Consider the following 16,970-nt stretch of genomic DNA (forward strand, 5'->3'; position numbering starts at 1 on the left):
AATGAGCCAGACAAACATACACTGATGGCAAAAAGCACTGCAATGAATGAAACAAAAACTCTGCATTAACTTCATTAGTATTTATTCATTTTAATAAAATGTTTGTGTAATTTGAAGTTGAGGTAAGACAATACAAAGACACAACTCAGTAAATAAACACTGATCTGACAAGTTTATATCCTATACCCACCGATGTCTAGCTTAGTTTGACAATACATCAGGGGTGGATTTCACAAAGAGTTAGGACTAGTCTTGTCTCGAGTTAGGACCATTTACTCTTCCTAACTTAGGACTATCCATGCAATGTGTATATCTACTAGGAATTAGGACTAGTCCTAACTCTTTGTGAAATCGACCCCCAGGCAAAAGAGCAAACCCCGGTCCTGTCCCTATCTCGTTTAAATTTTAACCCAATTCTGTTGGTATTGCACTGAGTGATTTCTGATAACCAGTTTCTTATTTATTTATAACTTTAAAAAAACATTGTATGGTTAGCATCTTCTGAAATAACTATAGACCTTTCTAAAGCCACTGTTTGGTGACACTGTTTTGATTTGAAGAAAAACAATATGGCTGCAGCCACTGCACTATTATGAAGAAAATACAAAGGGCAAGCTTAAAAGGCCATATCTCAAAATGTAATTTTCCACATTATGAATTACTAAATATGGAACTTATGGGTACTCAGGACTAGTAAACTAGATAAACAAGCGGCTTTGTAAACAGCAAGTTCAATGTGCCTTATGAGAAAGGCAAAGTATATGAATAAACATCATACTTCACAACTAGAGGGCGCTATTTAGAATTAAATTGCGTTAGAACCAGGCACGATACTTCTTCTTTGGGAACAAAATAAGAAAATGTTGTTGAGTACCAGGGCTAGCCTACATATTATATACTCATGGTTTAGGCTTTAAATAGACATTTTAGACTTTGTAATTTTTCTGATTTTTACCAAAGGCTAAGAAAATCAGAAATCAAACTGAAGTAGGAAGAATATCATGTCTGTTAGAACAAGGCTAATTTGATTTCTATGAAATGTTAAACAAATGTTATCATTTTATTATCAATATCTGTATTATGTACTGTATGGAAATGGACAGAATGAACAAAACAAGTTTACTTTTTGTTTATAGTTAATTCTTAAAACCAGTTTCATTTGACAGCTGGCAGAGTGAGGCTGTGAATCAATCAGTAAAATGATCTCTGCTTTTGCCTTTAATATTAGTCTGAGTCCAAGCCCATGTTTATAAAAACAAGAAATAATAATTGTATCTGCCTCACCTACCTAGTCTCCTTTCTACCCCTTTCTGCTAATTGTTTACGTATCCCGCGTTTTTGCAAAAAGTTTTTATGTTGATCTTATAAAGAACGGTAGACCTCTGATGTAGCTGTCTAGTTTGGTCTTGAAGATATGACTGTCGATTGGTTGGCCAAGTTTGCTTAGAGGATTCCTCACAACATGTTCAACAAAAAGCTGCAACAAAACACAATAGAAGTTTACTTCATACAGCTAGTTTCATGTTCTGTAAAGCTCTTACTGAATATGCAACTTATAGATATATGTACTTTGTCATTGATTGACATGGTACCCCCCTGTAGTGGATGTTGAATGAGAGAATATGGGCATTACAGGATTATGTCTTGACTAAAAGTAACAAAAGTAACAAATCAATGGTTTAGCATGTCCAGTGGGTGTCCCCCTCCCTCTTTATGGTTTCAAAAATGAAACATACTGAACCGTGTTGAACCTTCAGATAATAACAAAATGTTGATGTTCATTCATAAACATTATCAACTTACTGCACTGTAGATATATTGAAGTTCATCTTTAATTGATATCACACTGAGGCTTGTATTCATTACAAACTTCAGACCACTTGCTGTCTCATGGAAGTGTAGTTTGTATGCGCTGGTACAGAAACTTGTAAACCCATCCTTGCTGAGAATGATAAAAACAAGCAGTTAAGGAATCATAATGGGAAAGTTGTACTTAGAATAGATTGCCCTTTAATCCCAAAGCAGGAATTCAATTTATCGATACCCTTACATTACATCCATGGTTTTAATTTGAAAGTAAAATTACATCCTTTTAATTTACAGATGGTGACCCTAAATTCATCAAAAGAGTTGATTTTGCATTATTCAATAAGACTTTTAACCTGAAGACAGTCAGGTCATACTGATTGAAACTTTGGGTTGTCAAACACTGATTCTTTTGAGAATCAACACTTCTAAAAAGAGATTTACACATGCCGCTAACACAAACCTCACCTAATTATACTCACACCATGAAAAGTTTCAACTTCCTACTCAATAAGACTGAGAACTATCCTAAGAATCCAGGGTTGGGTTTGGTGTCGTTTTAAATTTATAATTGATTGAGCTGAGAACCAATTGCTGGTTCGGTTGAAAAGGATACAAATCCACAGGTGCCATGCGACTGACAAATGACTTGATGGAGAAGATCATTCCATACATCAACTTAAACTCCTGTGAGAAGAGAAAGAAAAATGCAACATTAAAAGCTTTGAATTGGAATTAATTGGAGACATGAAGTTGCAATAACGTAGCCCTCCTCCGCAGTCCCTCCTCCTGCCGCGAAATACACTGTATTCATCATCATAAGTTAAGTTTTCTAAACAACTAAAATACTCTATCTAAAAAATATCAATTAATAACTAGCGCATTTTCAAAAGATTTTTGTATTTGAACAGAGTAAAATGTTGACAGTATTTTGATGTAAGCAAACCTCTTCCTGAGATAGCCCAGAGTGTTTATGCCGATTCCATTCCTGGTAGAACAAACACACACCATTACGGTCAAAGATGTAGAGGTTAAATACCGTCATTTTTTTTATATCTGCAAAGGATTCAACAAAAATTAAATTGAAGATCAGGTTTTATAATAAGGTACACCTAAATTAATAGTAAGTCAAGAAAACTGTGAGATTTGTGTTCATTTGTTTTCAAATTCAAGATAACTTGATTGAACTTGAATAGATTTCTGTACCAACCACCACCATGCCAGTGCCACCACCTTTTCACTAACTTTTAATATGGTTTACCAAAACTTCCAACAAAACAAAAGGAAAATCTCAAGTGAGAGCTTGAGTAAATGAGATACTAATTTATTTCATAACAAATGAAAAAGTAGTGGCAGGATACGTACATTTTCCCGAAGATCGTAACCCTCCTCCTCCCAACCCTGTGATTTGTGATGGTCCGTCTATTATTATTGTGACCCCTGTCGCGGCTAAGTTGTAAGTTATTAAAAAAGGATGTACAAACATTGATTTGATTCATTTCATTCGAAAAAGTGATCACTGTCCCTTACTTGTAACACTTACCGTAATGTAAAATACAAACGATCACATTGCCATCTGACTAGTCGTGAGTCTCAAGAAAATGATTTTTGACTTGAAGTTTACTCCCAGCAAACCATGAACTCCGTAGAACAATAATACAGACGTAAACAGGTAGACGTCACTGACTTTACAAGTACTTCAATGCACCAGTCTAACAAAGAAAACTATCGAGTGAGGGCGCTAGACGACACACCACAAAACACACCCGACCCCGCCCCACTTTATAAAATAATTAGCTGTTTACAAACATTGATCACCAATTTTGTCTATAATTAAATAGGCTTAGCAAAGTGTGCCCTTTTATTTGGCGAAACTTTAAAACGGTTTTCACACAGTAAAATATTACCCCCATCCTCCCTTTTTTGGTAAATTAATAATTTATGTATTTAGTTTTCTGGTGGACAACATTCTCTGGTTGTCATGATTGTTTTAGAGAAAATAAAAAAACTCTATTAAGTAACTGGACTCAAGATTCTTTGACCTATCGGAGACAAATCGGGGGAAAAAATCACACTTGTAAACTTCTTAATTATTTATTTTACAAAGGTTTTATTTATTTGCAAAGCAGATTTAATTTGCAGGATTTTGTAAAACGTTAAACTCGGCAAGCTAGAAACAAAATTTTTAATTTCCAAGAACTTCAAGTTCATTATACTGTATTCTTCCCCAAAGCCACCATTTTTAAGTTTGGATCATTGCCAGATTTGACTTGAGTAGTTTGTATGTATTCGTTTTTATACAATGAAGCCAACAATCTTGCAATTAGTTATGACCCATTGTAAGTTTCTAAAAACATAAAGTGCACAGTAACTGATTTATTTTATACACTATATACAGGCAGCTACATGTTTTAACAGGATGTAAACTTTCGGTGATTTTTGTTTTTTACATGAAATGTTGCTAGCAAAACATGTTCACAAAGATAATCATGTGAAGATTACTCTGCATGTTCTTGGGCTGTTTTTCTTGGAGAAATATTTGACAAAAATTGGGCAATCAAGTTTCTCCTGTCCAATGCAGAATCATGAACTTTCTGATGCAGTCTTAGATTAAGGTTTTCTGCAAATGATTTGCCACACTATTTACGAACAAAAGGTTTATCCTCCTGGTGTACTGAGAGATGCTGCCTTAAGTAATACCTTACTTTGAAGGATTTACCGCATGTTCCACAAACAAATAACTTCTCTCCACTGTGGATTAGTTGATGCTCTTGTAATTTGTTTTTTCGGGAAAATGCCTTGCTGCATTTATCACAAACAAATGGTTTGTTGCCAGAATGTATCATTCCATGGTCCAGGAGGTTTCTTTTCCAGGCAAAAGATTTACCACAAATTTCACAAGGAAATGGTCTTTCACCAGTATGGACTCTTTGATGAAGTTTTAGGCGACTTTGTCGAGTGAATGATTTTCCGCAGATGTCACAAACCCAAACTTCTACGTCGGTGTGAAGCTTTCGATGTCCTTTGAGTTTTTGTTCGTTTGGAAAAAATTTCCCACAAATGTCACATTCGAAGGGTTTTTCTTCAATATGACCAGTTTGGTGACGTTTTAAACTCTGCTTTCGTGAGAATGATCTTCCGCATGTCTCGCAAACAAATGGCTGCTCTCCAGTGTGAGTTGTAAAATGCTGATTCAGATTGCCTCTACATGTGAATTGTTTGTTGCAAAAGCTGCAGGCAAATTTCTTATTCTTCAGTTGCTGCTTGTTTTGAGAGTTACTGTTCGAGTGATGTTCACACTCAGTTTGATCATTGCTCCCCCCATGTTTGGAGTCACAAGTGATGAGGTCTTGTTGCTTGAAGATCAGAGAGTCTTGGATTGAAGATGCTGAAGTTTCCATAATCGAAAAACCCCTCTGCATAACTTGAAACATGTATATAAAATAGAAAAAATGTTGTCAGAAATGTTACTCAAAAAAAGGACAACAAGTAAACAACCAAAAGAAAATCAATAATAATAGTGTAAACAATACTGTTTCAATTTTTATGTTTTGTCAGAGGGGAATGTTTGTTTGGGGATGATATCATTTTATGCTTTAAGGCAAACGATAATACACCTTCCATCTTAAAAGTTAAACCATGGGGAAAGAACTAAAAACTTACCCAACATTAATTAGCCAACTTGGTTGCGCGATGACAAACAAAGAGCAAGTTGTCGATGCTCTTTTTTTTTATTTTGACCTTTCGATCAGTTGATTTTTTTTAGATCGATTGGTCTACTCGACCTATGTAAACACTAAAAGCGCCGAGTGAGGGCGCTCGACTAAAACGCTTGGCACACAGCACGGGGGTGCACCCACTAAACTCCATGCACAATCGCTAATAAATGCTTAACATTCAAAACAATATAATAAAAATACTACTTGTCTGCCAGCCTCTTAAAAAACAGTCCGATATGTTTTATGATAACTTATCTGCAGATTTCTTTTCAATTTTTGGCAGGTCAGCCGTTTGCACTTGTTGCTTTTCCCAGAAAGTAGCACCCCCTGAAAATAAACTTTTTTCCCCAAACACAAATCGATTTGCTGCATATAATTATGCACATCCCCCTGTTCTTCCATTTCCTCTCAAACCTTGAGGTAATTCGAACCAACTTTGAAACCTAAATTTAACCAAAGTATCCTCAAACATTGAGGTAAATAACCGTAGGCTGTGATATAGTGTATTGCACCCACACAGACAGGTAGAGAACAGGTGAGGTATAAAAATAAATGATTAAACAGTTTGAGACAAAGTTTAGTTGTTGATATGTTTTTAATGATTCTAACACTTGAACGAGTATACACCCCAAAAAAAAAATAATAATAAACATGTTTATCATTAAATACATCACATGTATCATGCACTAACTTCATACAAATATATACTTGGCTTGGTTTGGGTTTACATTAAAAAAAAAATGCATAGTGAGTTTTTGTTTACATTCCTTCAATACAAAATGACACACTTTATGAGTCATTTGTCATTTCGGACTTAACACAGGTTGCTACATATAGTGGCATTACTTATAATGACATTACTTATAATGGCATTACTTTTATGGCATGTGTAGGCAAGACCTAAATCCAATGGACCCAGCTGTAGTAGAATCTTCCTTCATTTCCCCTGTTGGGTTTCAAGGAAGAACAACAGAATAACAATCTCAGTGAACACACCCAACTTGCCAACAAGTTTAACATAAAAAATGCCCAATAATGCTTGGCTAAAATATATTACTTTAAAAAAGCTACAAGTATTATAATTCCTTTATATCATAAAATAACACACCTTGAAACTACAGTAGCAAGAACAGTGTTTTTTAAATAATCTTGTTTGTAATATATAATACAAGATAAAAATGGTACTACAAAAAAATAAAATAAACAGTTATTTATAATAACAAATATAAGCCAGCTTTTGACAGCTTGTTTATAACATTGGTACAATTGAAATATCAATACTTCTGTGATATTTAAATGTTTATTCAAATGTAGGTTTTTGTATTATACTGCTTTTTAAATGAAATATAAATGTACAATTTTCAGGTAGTTTGATGTACAGTATTTTAAAAATTTATAAATTTATATATCTAAGTGTAATTTAGGGCAAGATTCAACCCCCTTTGTAACAACAAAGCTCGACGGGTTGTATTGACTTGCAGACCTGATAGTAGTGATACTTCACAGAGGTAACAGGGGCAATTGCGTCCATGCCCCCTGGTCATTGTCTTGGTGCCCTTGAAATGATCCAGTAGAAACTTACTATTTCCTCATAGGGTGCCCTTTACCAAGAGAAAATGCCTTGGTGCCCTTACTCTTTCAAAAACAAAGTATACAGGCCTGAACTTGTTTCTTTGGAAGACATGTTTGCTATGAATTTATCAAACAACTGGCATTTATCCAGTGTTGAATCATGAATTTTCTGATGCTCTGTTAGATTGCTACTTGTAGCAAAACATATACCACACGTTTTACAAGCAAACTGCCTATCATTAGTGTGAGCTGAGGTCTGATGACGTCTAAGGTGGCCTCGAAGTGTAAAGGATTTCCCACACGTCCCACAAACAAATAACTTCTGCCCTGTGTGAACTGTCTGATGCTCCCTTAGTTTAGTCCCTCTTGAGAAACCCTTCCCACATATAGCACATACATGGGGTTTCTCACCGTTATGGATTGATAGATGCTCTTTAAGATTCCCTTTACTTCCGAAGGCTTTGCTACAGACGGGGCAAGCAAATGGCTTCTCACCAGTATGAACTATCTGATGTTTTTTCAAACTAGAAGGTTTTGTGAAGAGTTTACCGCAAATTTCACAGCTTAAAAGATTCTCTCCAGTATGGTAGGCTTGATGATTTTTTAATTGGGCATTAAAAGCAAATGCTTTACCACAAACGTCACAACTGAATGGCCTATAGTCAGTATGCATAATTTCATGTCGACGAAGGGTTCGTTTCTGTGTGAAGCATTTCCCACAGATGTCACAAGAGAATTGTTTTTCACCGGAGTGTACAGTCTTGTGTAAGGTTAGATTGTACATCTCAGCAAAAGACTTGTGACAAATCTCACAACTGAAGGACTTTGTATCGTCAGTGTGGATGAGATCATGGTTTTGCAGCTGATCTACTGACGAGAAGAATTTCCCACAAGTGTCGCACACAAATGGTCTTTCCACATGGAGTAATTCATGTTGCTTTAGGGTTTTCTTTCGCACAAACGATTTAGCACAAACTTTGCAAGCAAATGGTCTTTCACCAGAATGAATCGTCTGATGAAGTTTCAAGTCTACTTTTCGTACGTAAGATTTTTTGCAAGTGTCACATTTGAAAGGTTTTTCCTTAGAGTGAACCAACAGATGCTGTTTCAGGCTTCCTTTCACAGCAAAGTCTTTCCCGCAGGTGTCACAAACAAAAGGTCTCACACCAGAATGAAGAATTTGATGTCTTCTTAAATTGCCGACATTGGAGTAACTTTTGCCACAATCCTCACAAATATGGGTTTCTGTTTTAATGTCATTTGAGATGAGATTGTCACCAGATAAATGGTCCTTTTGATGTCTCCTTAAACTACTTCGATTGAGGTAGCTTTTACCACAATCGTCACAGGTATATGGTTTCTCCTTGGCTGAGTCATCTGTTTCAATGTCATTGTCAATGAGCTGATCCATGGTGTCATGACTGTAAAGGTACAAATTGACAAAATATAAAAAAGAACAAAGTTTGATCTTCACTCTAATTTTTATTCTGTGCCAATGATGGGGCCCAGCTCACCTAACTCCTACCCATGCCTACCCTGCTGATTTTACCCAATTGTTATGTTTTGTTTGAAGCCCAACAAAGGGCCAAACAAAAAACAAAAAAACAAACAAAAACAAACAAACAAACAAACAAACAAACAAACAAAAAACAAACAAACAAGCAAACAAACAAACAAACATACAAACAATCAACCAAAAAACAAACAAACAAACAAACAAACAAAACAAACAAACAAAACAAACAAATAAACAAACAAACAAACAAACAAACAAACAAACAAACAAACAAACAAACAAACAAACAAACAAACAAACAGACACCCCACCCCAACAAACAAACAAGCATTAAATTATTAATAACAAACAACACACACAGAAAAAACAACACACACAGTCTAGTCAAGTCCAACTTTGCCCGACACTTTTTTGAAAGTAAATTCACTTTGTTTCATCCAGTGTCAATGAAATAAGTACGGATTCCAAGTGCAAAGCGTTCCAGTTTTCCTTTGTATCTTATAATGTGGCAAATGATATTTTCTTACCCAAATCAGCTTGAAAGAATTTTTATTCGCGAAGTTTAGTTGAAATGCAAGACTAATAATATTATAGTAAATACACTACTCTTTGTATGACAGCGGTTGTTTTCAGGAAGTGCCAGTCTACATCAGAATGACAATGCACCAGACGGATATACTCTAAACTCGTTGCATGGAAGTAGGAACCAGACTTTTAATCAAAGTGATGTTATGTCACAGGAGGGCGCACTTCAACTCAGCTCGTCTGCTGAGTCGAGGTTGTCTATTATTTTAGGTTCTTGGACAGTACACGTCCGTTATGCAAAAAGTATTAAATTTATACTAAATTTGTATAAATGTTTGATGGTAATGCAGATATGGGAGGACTAAGGTGAAACACTGGTAACAAGTTAAGTTTGGGTACAGGGGAACTTTTTGACAAGGAAAAGTACAGTAGGCGCTACTATCCACCCCATACAAACCTTGTTCATAACAAAAGTTTAATTACTGTACCTTTAATTTGTCCGTGTAAATCTGGGCTATAATAGAACAAACTCATAGCACAACGAAAACTAGCTTATTAAATTACAAAAAAATGACTTATGGTCAAACTATTGTTTTATTTCCATTTTTAATGTTTGTTTACTTTTTTATTAATCATACCCTTTTTTGGATACCAGAGCAAGCAAACAGAACTATCGAACCATTAGACAATATTTCTCATTGTTCACCGATTAATTACCTACCTAATTCAAAAGAGTAAAAAACTATATGTTTGGTGTATTTATTACCAGTTGCTACACAAACTGATGCGTTTGTGAATTTATTTTAGTAAATGTGGATTCATTGTTGTAGAACTGCTCAGTCCAAGCCAAGAAAAGAAAAAAAAAAAACATGACGACGAAAAATTGGTACCGATCCCGGTGAACAGTCTGCAATGTCATAATGTGGGGAAATACCCTTTTTTTGTCTGAGTAAAGGCAGTGCACTCAAGTCAATAACGTTGATCACCAGGTGAAATCTGCATAATGCGTGGGTTTGAGTCAAATCCTTATAGGGCTAAGGCCACACTTATTATCATCTGCGATGTACAAACAATATAAAACAATCCGAAAGTGAAAGACCACAGGGCTAGGTCGTTTTGGAAGCAGTATGTGCGTGCCTGGGAATCGCACAGACACGGAATGAATTAGGTGAGAGGGTCACGCTGAAAACGCCTTCCATGTCCGGTTTCGGGTCGTTATCTGGTTGTTGGAAAGTAAACCTCTGCATTAGGTTTGTCATGAACAGGAAGAATTCCATGCGAGCTAGCTGTTCTCCAGGACACGATCTGCGGCCTGCATACCAAAAAGGGCAAAGTGGAAAACAATTAATATCTAGAAAATTAATTTGTGCTACTCGTAACTTCCCTTATATACGTCCTCATCCCAGAAGCTCGCCGGTATTGGACAACACCGTAAAATGAACTGCTGGAATGTTTTCTTTCACACGAGTGTTCAATGTCAAAAGCACCTACCCAACTAGTTGCGATATCGTAACCCTCCTGCCGACGGCGGAGCCGGAGGGTTACGAGCCGCTTCAATCGAAAAACGGCGAAATGGTCAAACACGTACAATTTCAACAGCTAGTCAACAGATTTGCTCGATTTTTTCCCCTTTCGAAAATCATGACTTAAATTCTAAAAACACGACCTTAATCCTCAATATCTAATGAATAACACTCAACACACTATTGAGAAAGTATATTGAACTAAAGTACAAAAACTTACCAGATCCCGGAGCGAAACAGTCCCAGGTTCTATTTTGAACCTGTCGCTACGCCATTTTGTGACTTCCCGATGTTCATTGCTGTAAGACTAAACCATTCTGTTAAAGGGGTGTTATAAGGCAGCGCGGCAGTGCGTGTGCGTTGTCCGTTTACTATGCCCGCTGTTCACTCACTTAAAGCACTGCCGCACTGCAGCACCCCTTGTAACACCCCTTTTTACAGAATGGTTTAGTCAAACCCGGCTGCGGCTCGGTCGGCTGGTACCTGCGGTTGGGTTCAGCGCTTGGTAACCAGCGACAGGTTCAAAATTAGAACCTGGGAAATTTGTGACTGTTTCGCTCCCGGAATCTGGTAAGTTTTTGTCCTTTTTTTTCAAAATATTTTCTCGATTGTGTTTTTGAATCTTAATCATTAGACATTGAGGATTACGTTCGTGTTCACAGAATTTGTGTCATTATTTTTTAAAGTGGTAAAAAAATGAGCAAATCTGTTGACTAAAATATTTCGCCGTTTTTCGATTGAAGCGACTCGTAACCCTCCGGCTACGCCGTCGGCAGGAGGGTTACGTTATCGCAACTACTACCCAACGTGTGATTACTGTTCGACGGTAGAAAACTTAATTCACATGCAATAATCGTTTGCCATTTTCGTATAAAACATACTCTGACACTGAAATGTATAACTGCACCTTCCATTAGGATTTTTGAATGAAGTATACCTATTCCAAACGGGAGATATGATCCGTGCGTCGGCTTCACAACCTCCTTCCCGTCTTTCGACAAAAACCGCTCCGGTCGGAACAGCTCTGGGTTATCCCAGTAATCCGGATCGAAATGGGCCGCATAGATGTTAACGAGTACCGTGGTTCCCTTCGGAATATCATAACCCATTAACTTAGTATCATATGTGGCGAGGTGAGGCACGGCTAGTGGTCCTGCTGGTCTGAATCGGAACACCTCTAACATGACGGCATGGCAATACGGTAGGTCACAGCGATCACACCATGTTGGTTGACGTCCGCAACCGATCACGTGTTCCAACTCCTCTTGGATCTGGTTTAGAAACATCATGGACAATAAAAAATATGCCGAAATTAATCTTATTGCATGTTTGTTGGCTCCCCTATTCTGAAAATGAACATATGATTATTTTGTATGGTAGGCCTAGCCCAAAACGATTATGCTAAAATTCGAATCGATGTTGTCACACCCGCACCTCCATAGGCCCAAGCCTCCGATCCTATAACCACGCCTACCTTTAGCTGAACATCCGGGTACTGTGTCATGATGAGTAGTAACCATGCCAACATGTTTGCTGACGTATCAGTGCCTGCACCAAACAGATCATGGAGCAACCTTTCGACATTCTCCTCAATAAATGGACACTTTGAACTCTCACGAACTTCCTTGAAGAACAGGTCAATCATATCCCTGATATTTTCAGGGTCAAACGTAGACTGGTGCTCTCTAACAATAGCCTGTCAAGTTCAAAAGATACCAAGTTGAATAAATGCATTGGTTTATTTGATTTATGGTGAGGTACCAATAATTTGGTTTGCGGTAACGCCATGAGTATATCTGCTTGGTTTATTATACGAATTGTAAAAACAAAAAACAAAAAGTGAAGTATTTGCATTATTTTCGCCCTGACTTTGACAAAATTCCAACCTGCATGTCTTTTCTGCGTGCAGCATCCAGTTCTCTGAGTTCTTTATACAAAGGAGTATAAAACAATAGGGGGAAGTAATTGACGAGGCTTGTGCGTCCGATCATCATCCTCTTTCTCAGATTCTCTTGAAGCCTGACGAAGTTCTTGTTGTCATAATCGAATCGATGACCGAATGACATCTGGCAGATCACGTTGGATACTGCACTAGACAGCTGCAGAGTATTGAATTGAAAACTGGATTAGACAATAATCAAATTATCACGTGAGTCATAATATTATTTCAGAAAGCTGATGAAGTTACTAAAATAGTGAACTTGCCGGTACAAAAGTGTGTTCAATCTCTTTTGTGTGAGTAAAGGCTCTGAAAAGGGCCGGTATGGTCTCAACGCGACGTTTCGAACAGTATATCTCCATGTCTTCAGGGGAAAACTTGACGTCGCGTTAATAATATACAATAGCGCTGGACGACATTCCCCTTTCTTATTTCACACATAAACTATATTGGATTCTGACAGGGACAAGATTTGTCTTTAAAGGAACACGTTGCCTTGGATCGGACGAGTTGGTCAAAACAAAAGCGTTTGTAACCGTTTTTTATAAAATGCATATGGTTGGAAAGATGTTTTAAAAGTAGAATACAATGATCCACACAAGTTTGCCTCGAAATTGCGTGGTTTTCCTTCTACTGTGCGAACTAACATGGTCGGCCATTTATGGGAGTCAAAATTTTGACCCCCATAAATGGCCGACGTGTTAGTCGACAAGGTAAAAGGAAAACCACGCAATTTCGAGGCATGTTTGTGTGGATCATTGTATTCTACTTTTACAACATCTTTCTACCCATATGCATTTTATAAAAAACGGTTACAAACGCTTTTCAAAGACCAACTCGACCGATCCAAGGCAACGTGTTCCTTTAAGAGATCAATGTAAGACAACCTTACCGGCATGCGTGGATTGAAGGGCGTTTCCTTGTACTGCTCGAAGCAATCACAAAGAATCCGAACTTCCTCATTGATACGGAGCGAGATGCTCGTCTTCCCTACTCCGAAAGTTCTCATTGCACCCACAGTGAACCGCCGTACGGCACGCCAGTTATCACCAGTGTCGTACAGTATGCTTCCTATGATTAGTAGAATATTTTACACAATATAGATGATTTAATATGTTTAAGAAGAGTCTTGGCCGTTCTTCGTTAAGAGTGTCTTATCTTATAAATATTAAAAGAAGATGAGTCGTGAAGTGATTATGATCGTGTTACTGTATTGTTAGCAACCGATGAGAAGTTCTTTGGTTTTCATTCATGGAGAATCCAAGAACCTTAAAGATGTTGTATCCTTGTATATTAGTATCTTACACTGGTGTCAGTGGGTACAAATGTACATTGACATGGTACTCAAACCTCAGCTCTCAAAGCTGACTCACTCTTGAACAAGGAAAGACTGGTGGCCATGACCTTAACCAAGTTTACCTTGACTTTTAACAGATAAAAGAGGACTTTCCCTCCGCCGGAAGGATTGTGTGCAAACAATATTGTTCTGTTTTTTCCAATGTTTGCCTGACTCTTGACTACGGACAAAAAACATTCGGGTTTTTTTGCACACGAGTCATGTTTTGCTTGCGTGATAAAATAAGGGTGATTTTCGCATTGGGGCAAGAGACCCAACACCAACATTCTTGGTTTTTAGGGTGATGGAAGAACTGTGAGTGTCGTAAAAGATACCATAGTTCTACAGACTAAAACATGGGGGGGGGGTCAGACTCACCTTTTGACGGGAACGTCAGTCTCACTGTCTCTGGTACTTTCCTCTCTGAGAATGCATCTGCCTGTTTGACAAGCGCCTCTTGTATAGAAACCGCATCATTAAGAACCAAGATAAGAGATCTACCGAGATACAGAGTGAACAGCTTCCCGTATTGCTTGGCTAGAGAGGTGAAGGCGAGGTGCAGGGGTGAACCTTTGAGTTGGAGTGCGTAGCCAACTACCGGCCAGCCAGCGGGACCAGGAGGAATAGTGTACGGGTTATGACACCAATGTCGCATTGCCAGGACAACCAAGAGAAATATCAGAAAAGCTTGTGCATTGCTTGAGGAGGTTGCAATGGTAGCTAAGGTGCTTTCAACAAGGCTACTCATTGCTGAGAGAACGTATGGAGAGTAGTGTCAACGTATTCAACCAGTGTTGTGACGAGTTCATCAGTGAGGAACCGACTGTATGGCTTCAGGTGCGGCTACTAATCAACGATTGTAGCTGGTGGTATACATCCTGTGGTATTTGTATGTCAATGGCAGAAAATACGTCACTAAATTCTCACCTTTATGCAAATCCAAGTTTATGCAAGGTCGTATTGTACTGTGATTGTTATTGTCCGTCAGAGTCAATGATCCACATCCAGTTCAAGTTTAGTCTGTGCCGCATTCATCCATTGTCTTCATTTACAAGAATTGGTGCCTATACTCTTTACTCCGACAACAATGTTCCGAACATATATCTCCGTATGCTTTACACGCTTGGCTTAGGGGTAACAATTTGTGTGTGCCGCTATGTGTGAAGAAATACTATCATAAAATGGCAAACAGTATTATTGTGAACAAACAACTGAAAGTGAAACCCGTCAGTCAACAATTTTTAACTGGGTTAATTATTACTTGTACATCGCCGACACGTCACTTGGGGGCGGCTTCATCCCGACGTAAGCTGAGCATGAAGGAAACTAATGCACTAAATACGTCTTTGAAATCCACCCGAACTGCATGAAAGGAAAATCCTTGCATAGTTTCACTCCCACACTATAACGAATTATTTGAATCAAACTATCAAAAACGCCCCTAGCTGCTATCAATATAGCACTTCAATGCGATTTTCGATCCTTTATTCAGTTAAAGTTATATGAGGTCATTAGACGGGCAAAGGAAGCTTGCCCTTTTGCCTTGAATTTAAAGTAGGTTTATGGACACTACGGATGTATAACAATGGCACTGAACTGACTGGTCGGGTTGTATTTTGGTTTGATGTGTCCGTTTCCTAGACCAAACCGAGGCCATAAGTGCAAGGACACGCGCCTTTTTGAAGTTAACATTTTGCTATTGTTTTCAGTGTTTGTGTTTACATCTGGATTAGTTTGCGTTCGTTATGGGGAATATACCACGACGACAATCGTCTCCAAAGACGAAGATGAGAAGTTTAAAGCGCTAAGGGAAAACAGGAGCAACGAATTTTATATAGAAGATACGTCCCTGAAAAAATTGCATTTTGAAAACCCATGGACGGTTAATCACCCTTTTAAACGCTTTATTCGCCGATAGGTTCTCTAGGGCATGGTCACAACAGTATTTTTTGTTTTAATTACAGGAGTTAGGTTTTATGTTTTGTTTGAAACTACAATTCGTTTAACCATCAGTGTCGTGAAGACATCGTCATGGAACATTAATTGTGCACGCTCGGACCTTCACCACCAGCTAGCACCATCTTTGATTACTTTTGCAGTTCTTAATAAAGTTGAAATTGTCAACATTTAAAGATGCTATGTCAGATTTTTGACCCCAAACATTAAAAAATAGACTTTTTTGAGTGAATGGTATTTCAAAGAGTATCACCCGCTCTAACGAAAAAAAGTTTAACTTTTACTTTTAATGGTCAGGAACCACGACAACAATTTAAAACGTTTCTTATAAAACACATAAGAATTGGTCACGTGATATATTGTCGGGATCCCGACAAAAACTAATTTTGAACACTTTATTTCACTGCTACTAATAATTGGCGGACTTTTTCGAGAAATGGCTCAAATGAAAGCTTGTAACTTTCTTGACCCCCATCAAAATACCTATTGAATTTTAAATCAAAATTTTGGGGTCAAATTTGCCAAAAATCTGACATAGCATCTTAAACAGTCATTGGTCAACCCCGACTTGTTTAACCACAGCTCAACTTCAGAATTTCAACCTCTTAATGACCTTATTGTCCTTGGCACACGGATCTCTGCACTCCTGTATCCTGTGAAAAAATAATATGGCAATTTTTAATAGTTTCGGCGGTTGTTTCAAAAGGTTCCATATTTGACACAAGAGGGCGCTATATAGTTTGGTTACACTTTTGCATTAGCCTCTTCACCAATATCGAGTGGTCTTTGTTGAAGGCACCAATACTCTTGTCGAACGACCTCCATGTCAAATACAACGAAAAGTGCCACAGTAAATAAGTTTACTAAAGTGAACAAAATGGTAACTTAACTAGTAGCATTTCGAAAAAAATACCAGGAAAACATTGATGAAAAACTCAGTTGGTTACAACTTTTAGGAGACGTTTTCCTTGCGATACCACAAACCCAGGCCTTGTGCTGTATTTTATTTGTTAAAGAAGCCCCATGAAAGGTTTAGCAGCCCTGATTGTAAACATGTATTGTCATAAATGTATCTTTC

The 16,970-nt window shown here is 37.7% G+C and overlaps 4 protein-coding genes and 1 pseudogene across 4 annotated transcripts in view; 1 reads left to right on the top strand and 4 right to left on the bottom strand.

Annotated features, from left to right (window-relative positions):
• Positions 1-59: 59 nt before the first annotated feature.
• LOC139945047 (trafficking protein particle complex subunit 1-like) lies at positions 60-3,495 on the bottom strand. The gene is made up of 5 exons (XM_071942302.1): positions 3,350-3,495; positions 2,753-2,862; positions 2,423-2,493; positions 1,804-1,942; positions 60-1,477 (listed from the first exon to the last, which is right to left on the bottom strand). Exons 2-5 carry the CDS (start codon positions 2,849-2,851, stop codon positions 1,352-1,354), a joined length of 435 nt encoding a protein of 144 aa, XP_071798403.1. The 5' UTR covers positions 2,852-2,862; positions 3,350-3,495; the 3' UTR covers positions 60-1,351.
• A 394-nt stretch (positions 3,496-3,889) lies between these two features.
• LOC139944926 (uncharacterized) lies at positions 3,890-5,591 on the bottom strand (annotated as a pseudogene).
• Positions 5,592-5,942: 351 nt separating this feature from the next.
• LOC139944921 (disks large homolog 1-like) overlaps positions 5,943-16,970 on the top strand; it is a 95,586-nt gene continuing 84,558 nt past the window's right edge. The window contains exon 1 of the mRNA XM_071942102.1: positions 5,943-6,060. The gene's annotated coding sequence lies outside the window, so the exon portion shown is untranslated. The remainder of the gene's footprint in view (positions 6,061-16,970) is intronic.
• On the bottom strand, positions 6,158-9,555 carry LOC139944925 (uncharacterized). The gene is made up of 2 exons (XM_071942113.1): positions 9,141-9,555; positions 6,158-8,518 (listed from the first exon to the last, which is right to left on the bottom strand). Exon 2 carries the CDS (start codon positions 8,506-8,508, stop codon positions 7,156-7,158), a length of 1,353 nt encoding a protein of 450 aa, XP_071798214.1. The 5' UTR covers positions 8,509-8,518; positions 9,141-9,555; the 3' UTR covers positions 6,158-7,155.
• Positions 9,664-15,094, bottom strand: LOC139944924 (cytochrome P450 2U1-like). The gene is made up of 6 exons (XM_071942112.1): positions 14,315-15,094; positions 13,493-13,671; positions 12,548-12,760; positions 12,136-12,357; positions 11,599-11,932; positions 9,664-10,450 (listed from the first exon to the last, which is right to left on the bottom strand). The coding sequence occupies exons 1-6, from the start codon at positions 14,682-14,684 to the stop codon at positions 10,245-10,247; spliced, it is 1,524 nt and encodes a 507-aa protein (XP_071798213.1). The 5' UTR covers positions 14,685-15,094; the 3' UTR covers positions 9,664-10,244.

This window comes from Asterias amurensis, chromosome 12 (assembly GCF_032118995.1).
Source record: "Asterias amurensis chromosome 12, ASM3211899v1".
Classification (NCBI taxonomy): Eukaryota; Metazoa; Echinodermata; class Asteroidea; order Forcipulatida; family Asteriidae; genus Asterias; species Asterias amurensis.

Coding starts and splice junctions, on each gene's coding strand:
- LOC139945047 (XM_071942302.1), bottom strand. CDS start 2,851: ATGACGGTATTTAACCTCTACATCTTTGACCGTAATGGTGTGTGTTTG. Junction 2,494..2,752: donor CTGGGCTATCTCAGGAAGAG/GTTTGCTTACAT, acceptor CTCTTCTCACAG/GAGTTTAAGTTGATGTATGG. Junction 1,478..1,803: donor TTCAATATATCTACAGTGCA/GTAAGTTGATAA, acceptor GTTTTGTTGCAG/CTTTTTGTTGAACATGTTGT.
- LOC139944925 (XM_071942113.1), bottom strand. CDS start 8,508: ATGGATCAGCTCATTGACAATGACATTGAAACAGATGACTCAGCCAAG.
- LOC139944924 (XM_071942112.1), bottom strand. CDS start 14,684: ATGAGTAGCCTTGTTGAAAGCACCTTAGCTACCATTGCAACCTCCTCA. Junction 13,672..14,314: donor ACTGACGTTCCCGTCAAAAG/GTGAGTCTGACC, acceptor TACTAATCATAG/GAAGCATACTGTACGACACT. Junction 12,761..13,492: donor CCTTCAATCCACGCATGCCG/GTAAGGTTGTCT, acceptor AATACTCTGCAG/CTGTCTAGTGCAGTATCCAA.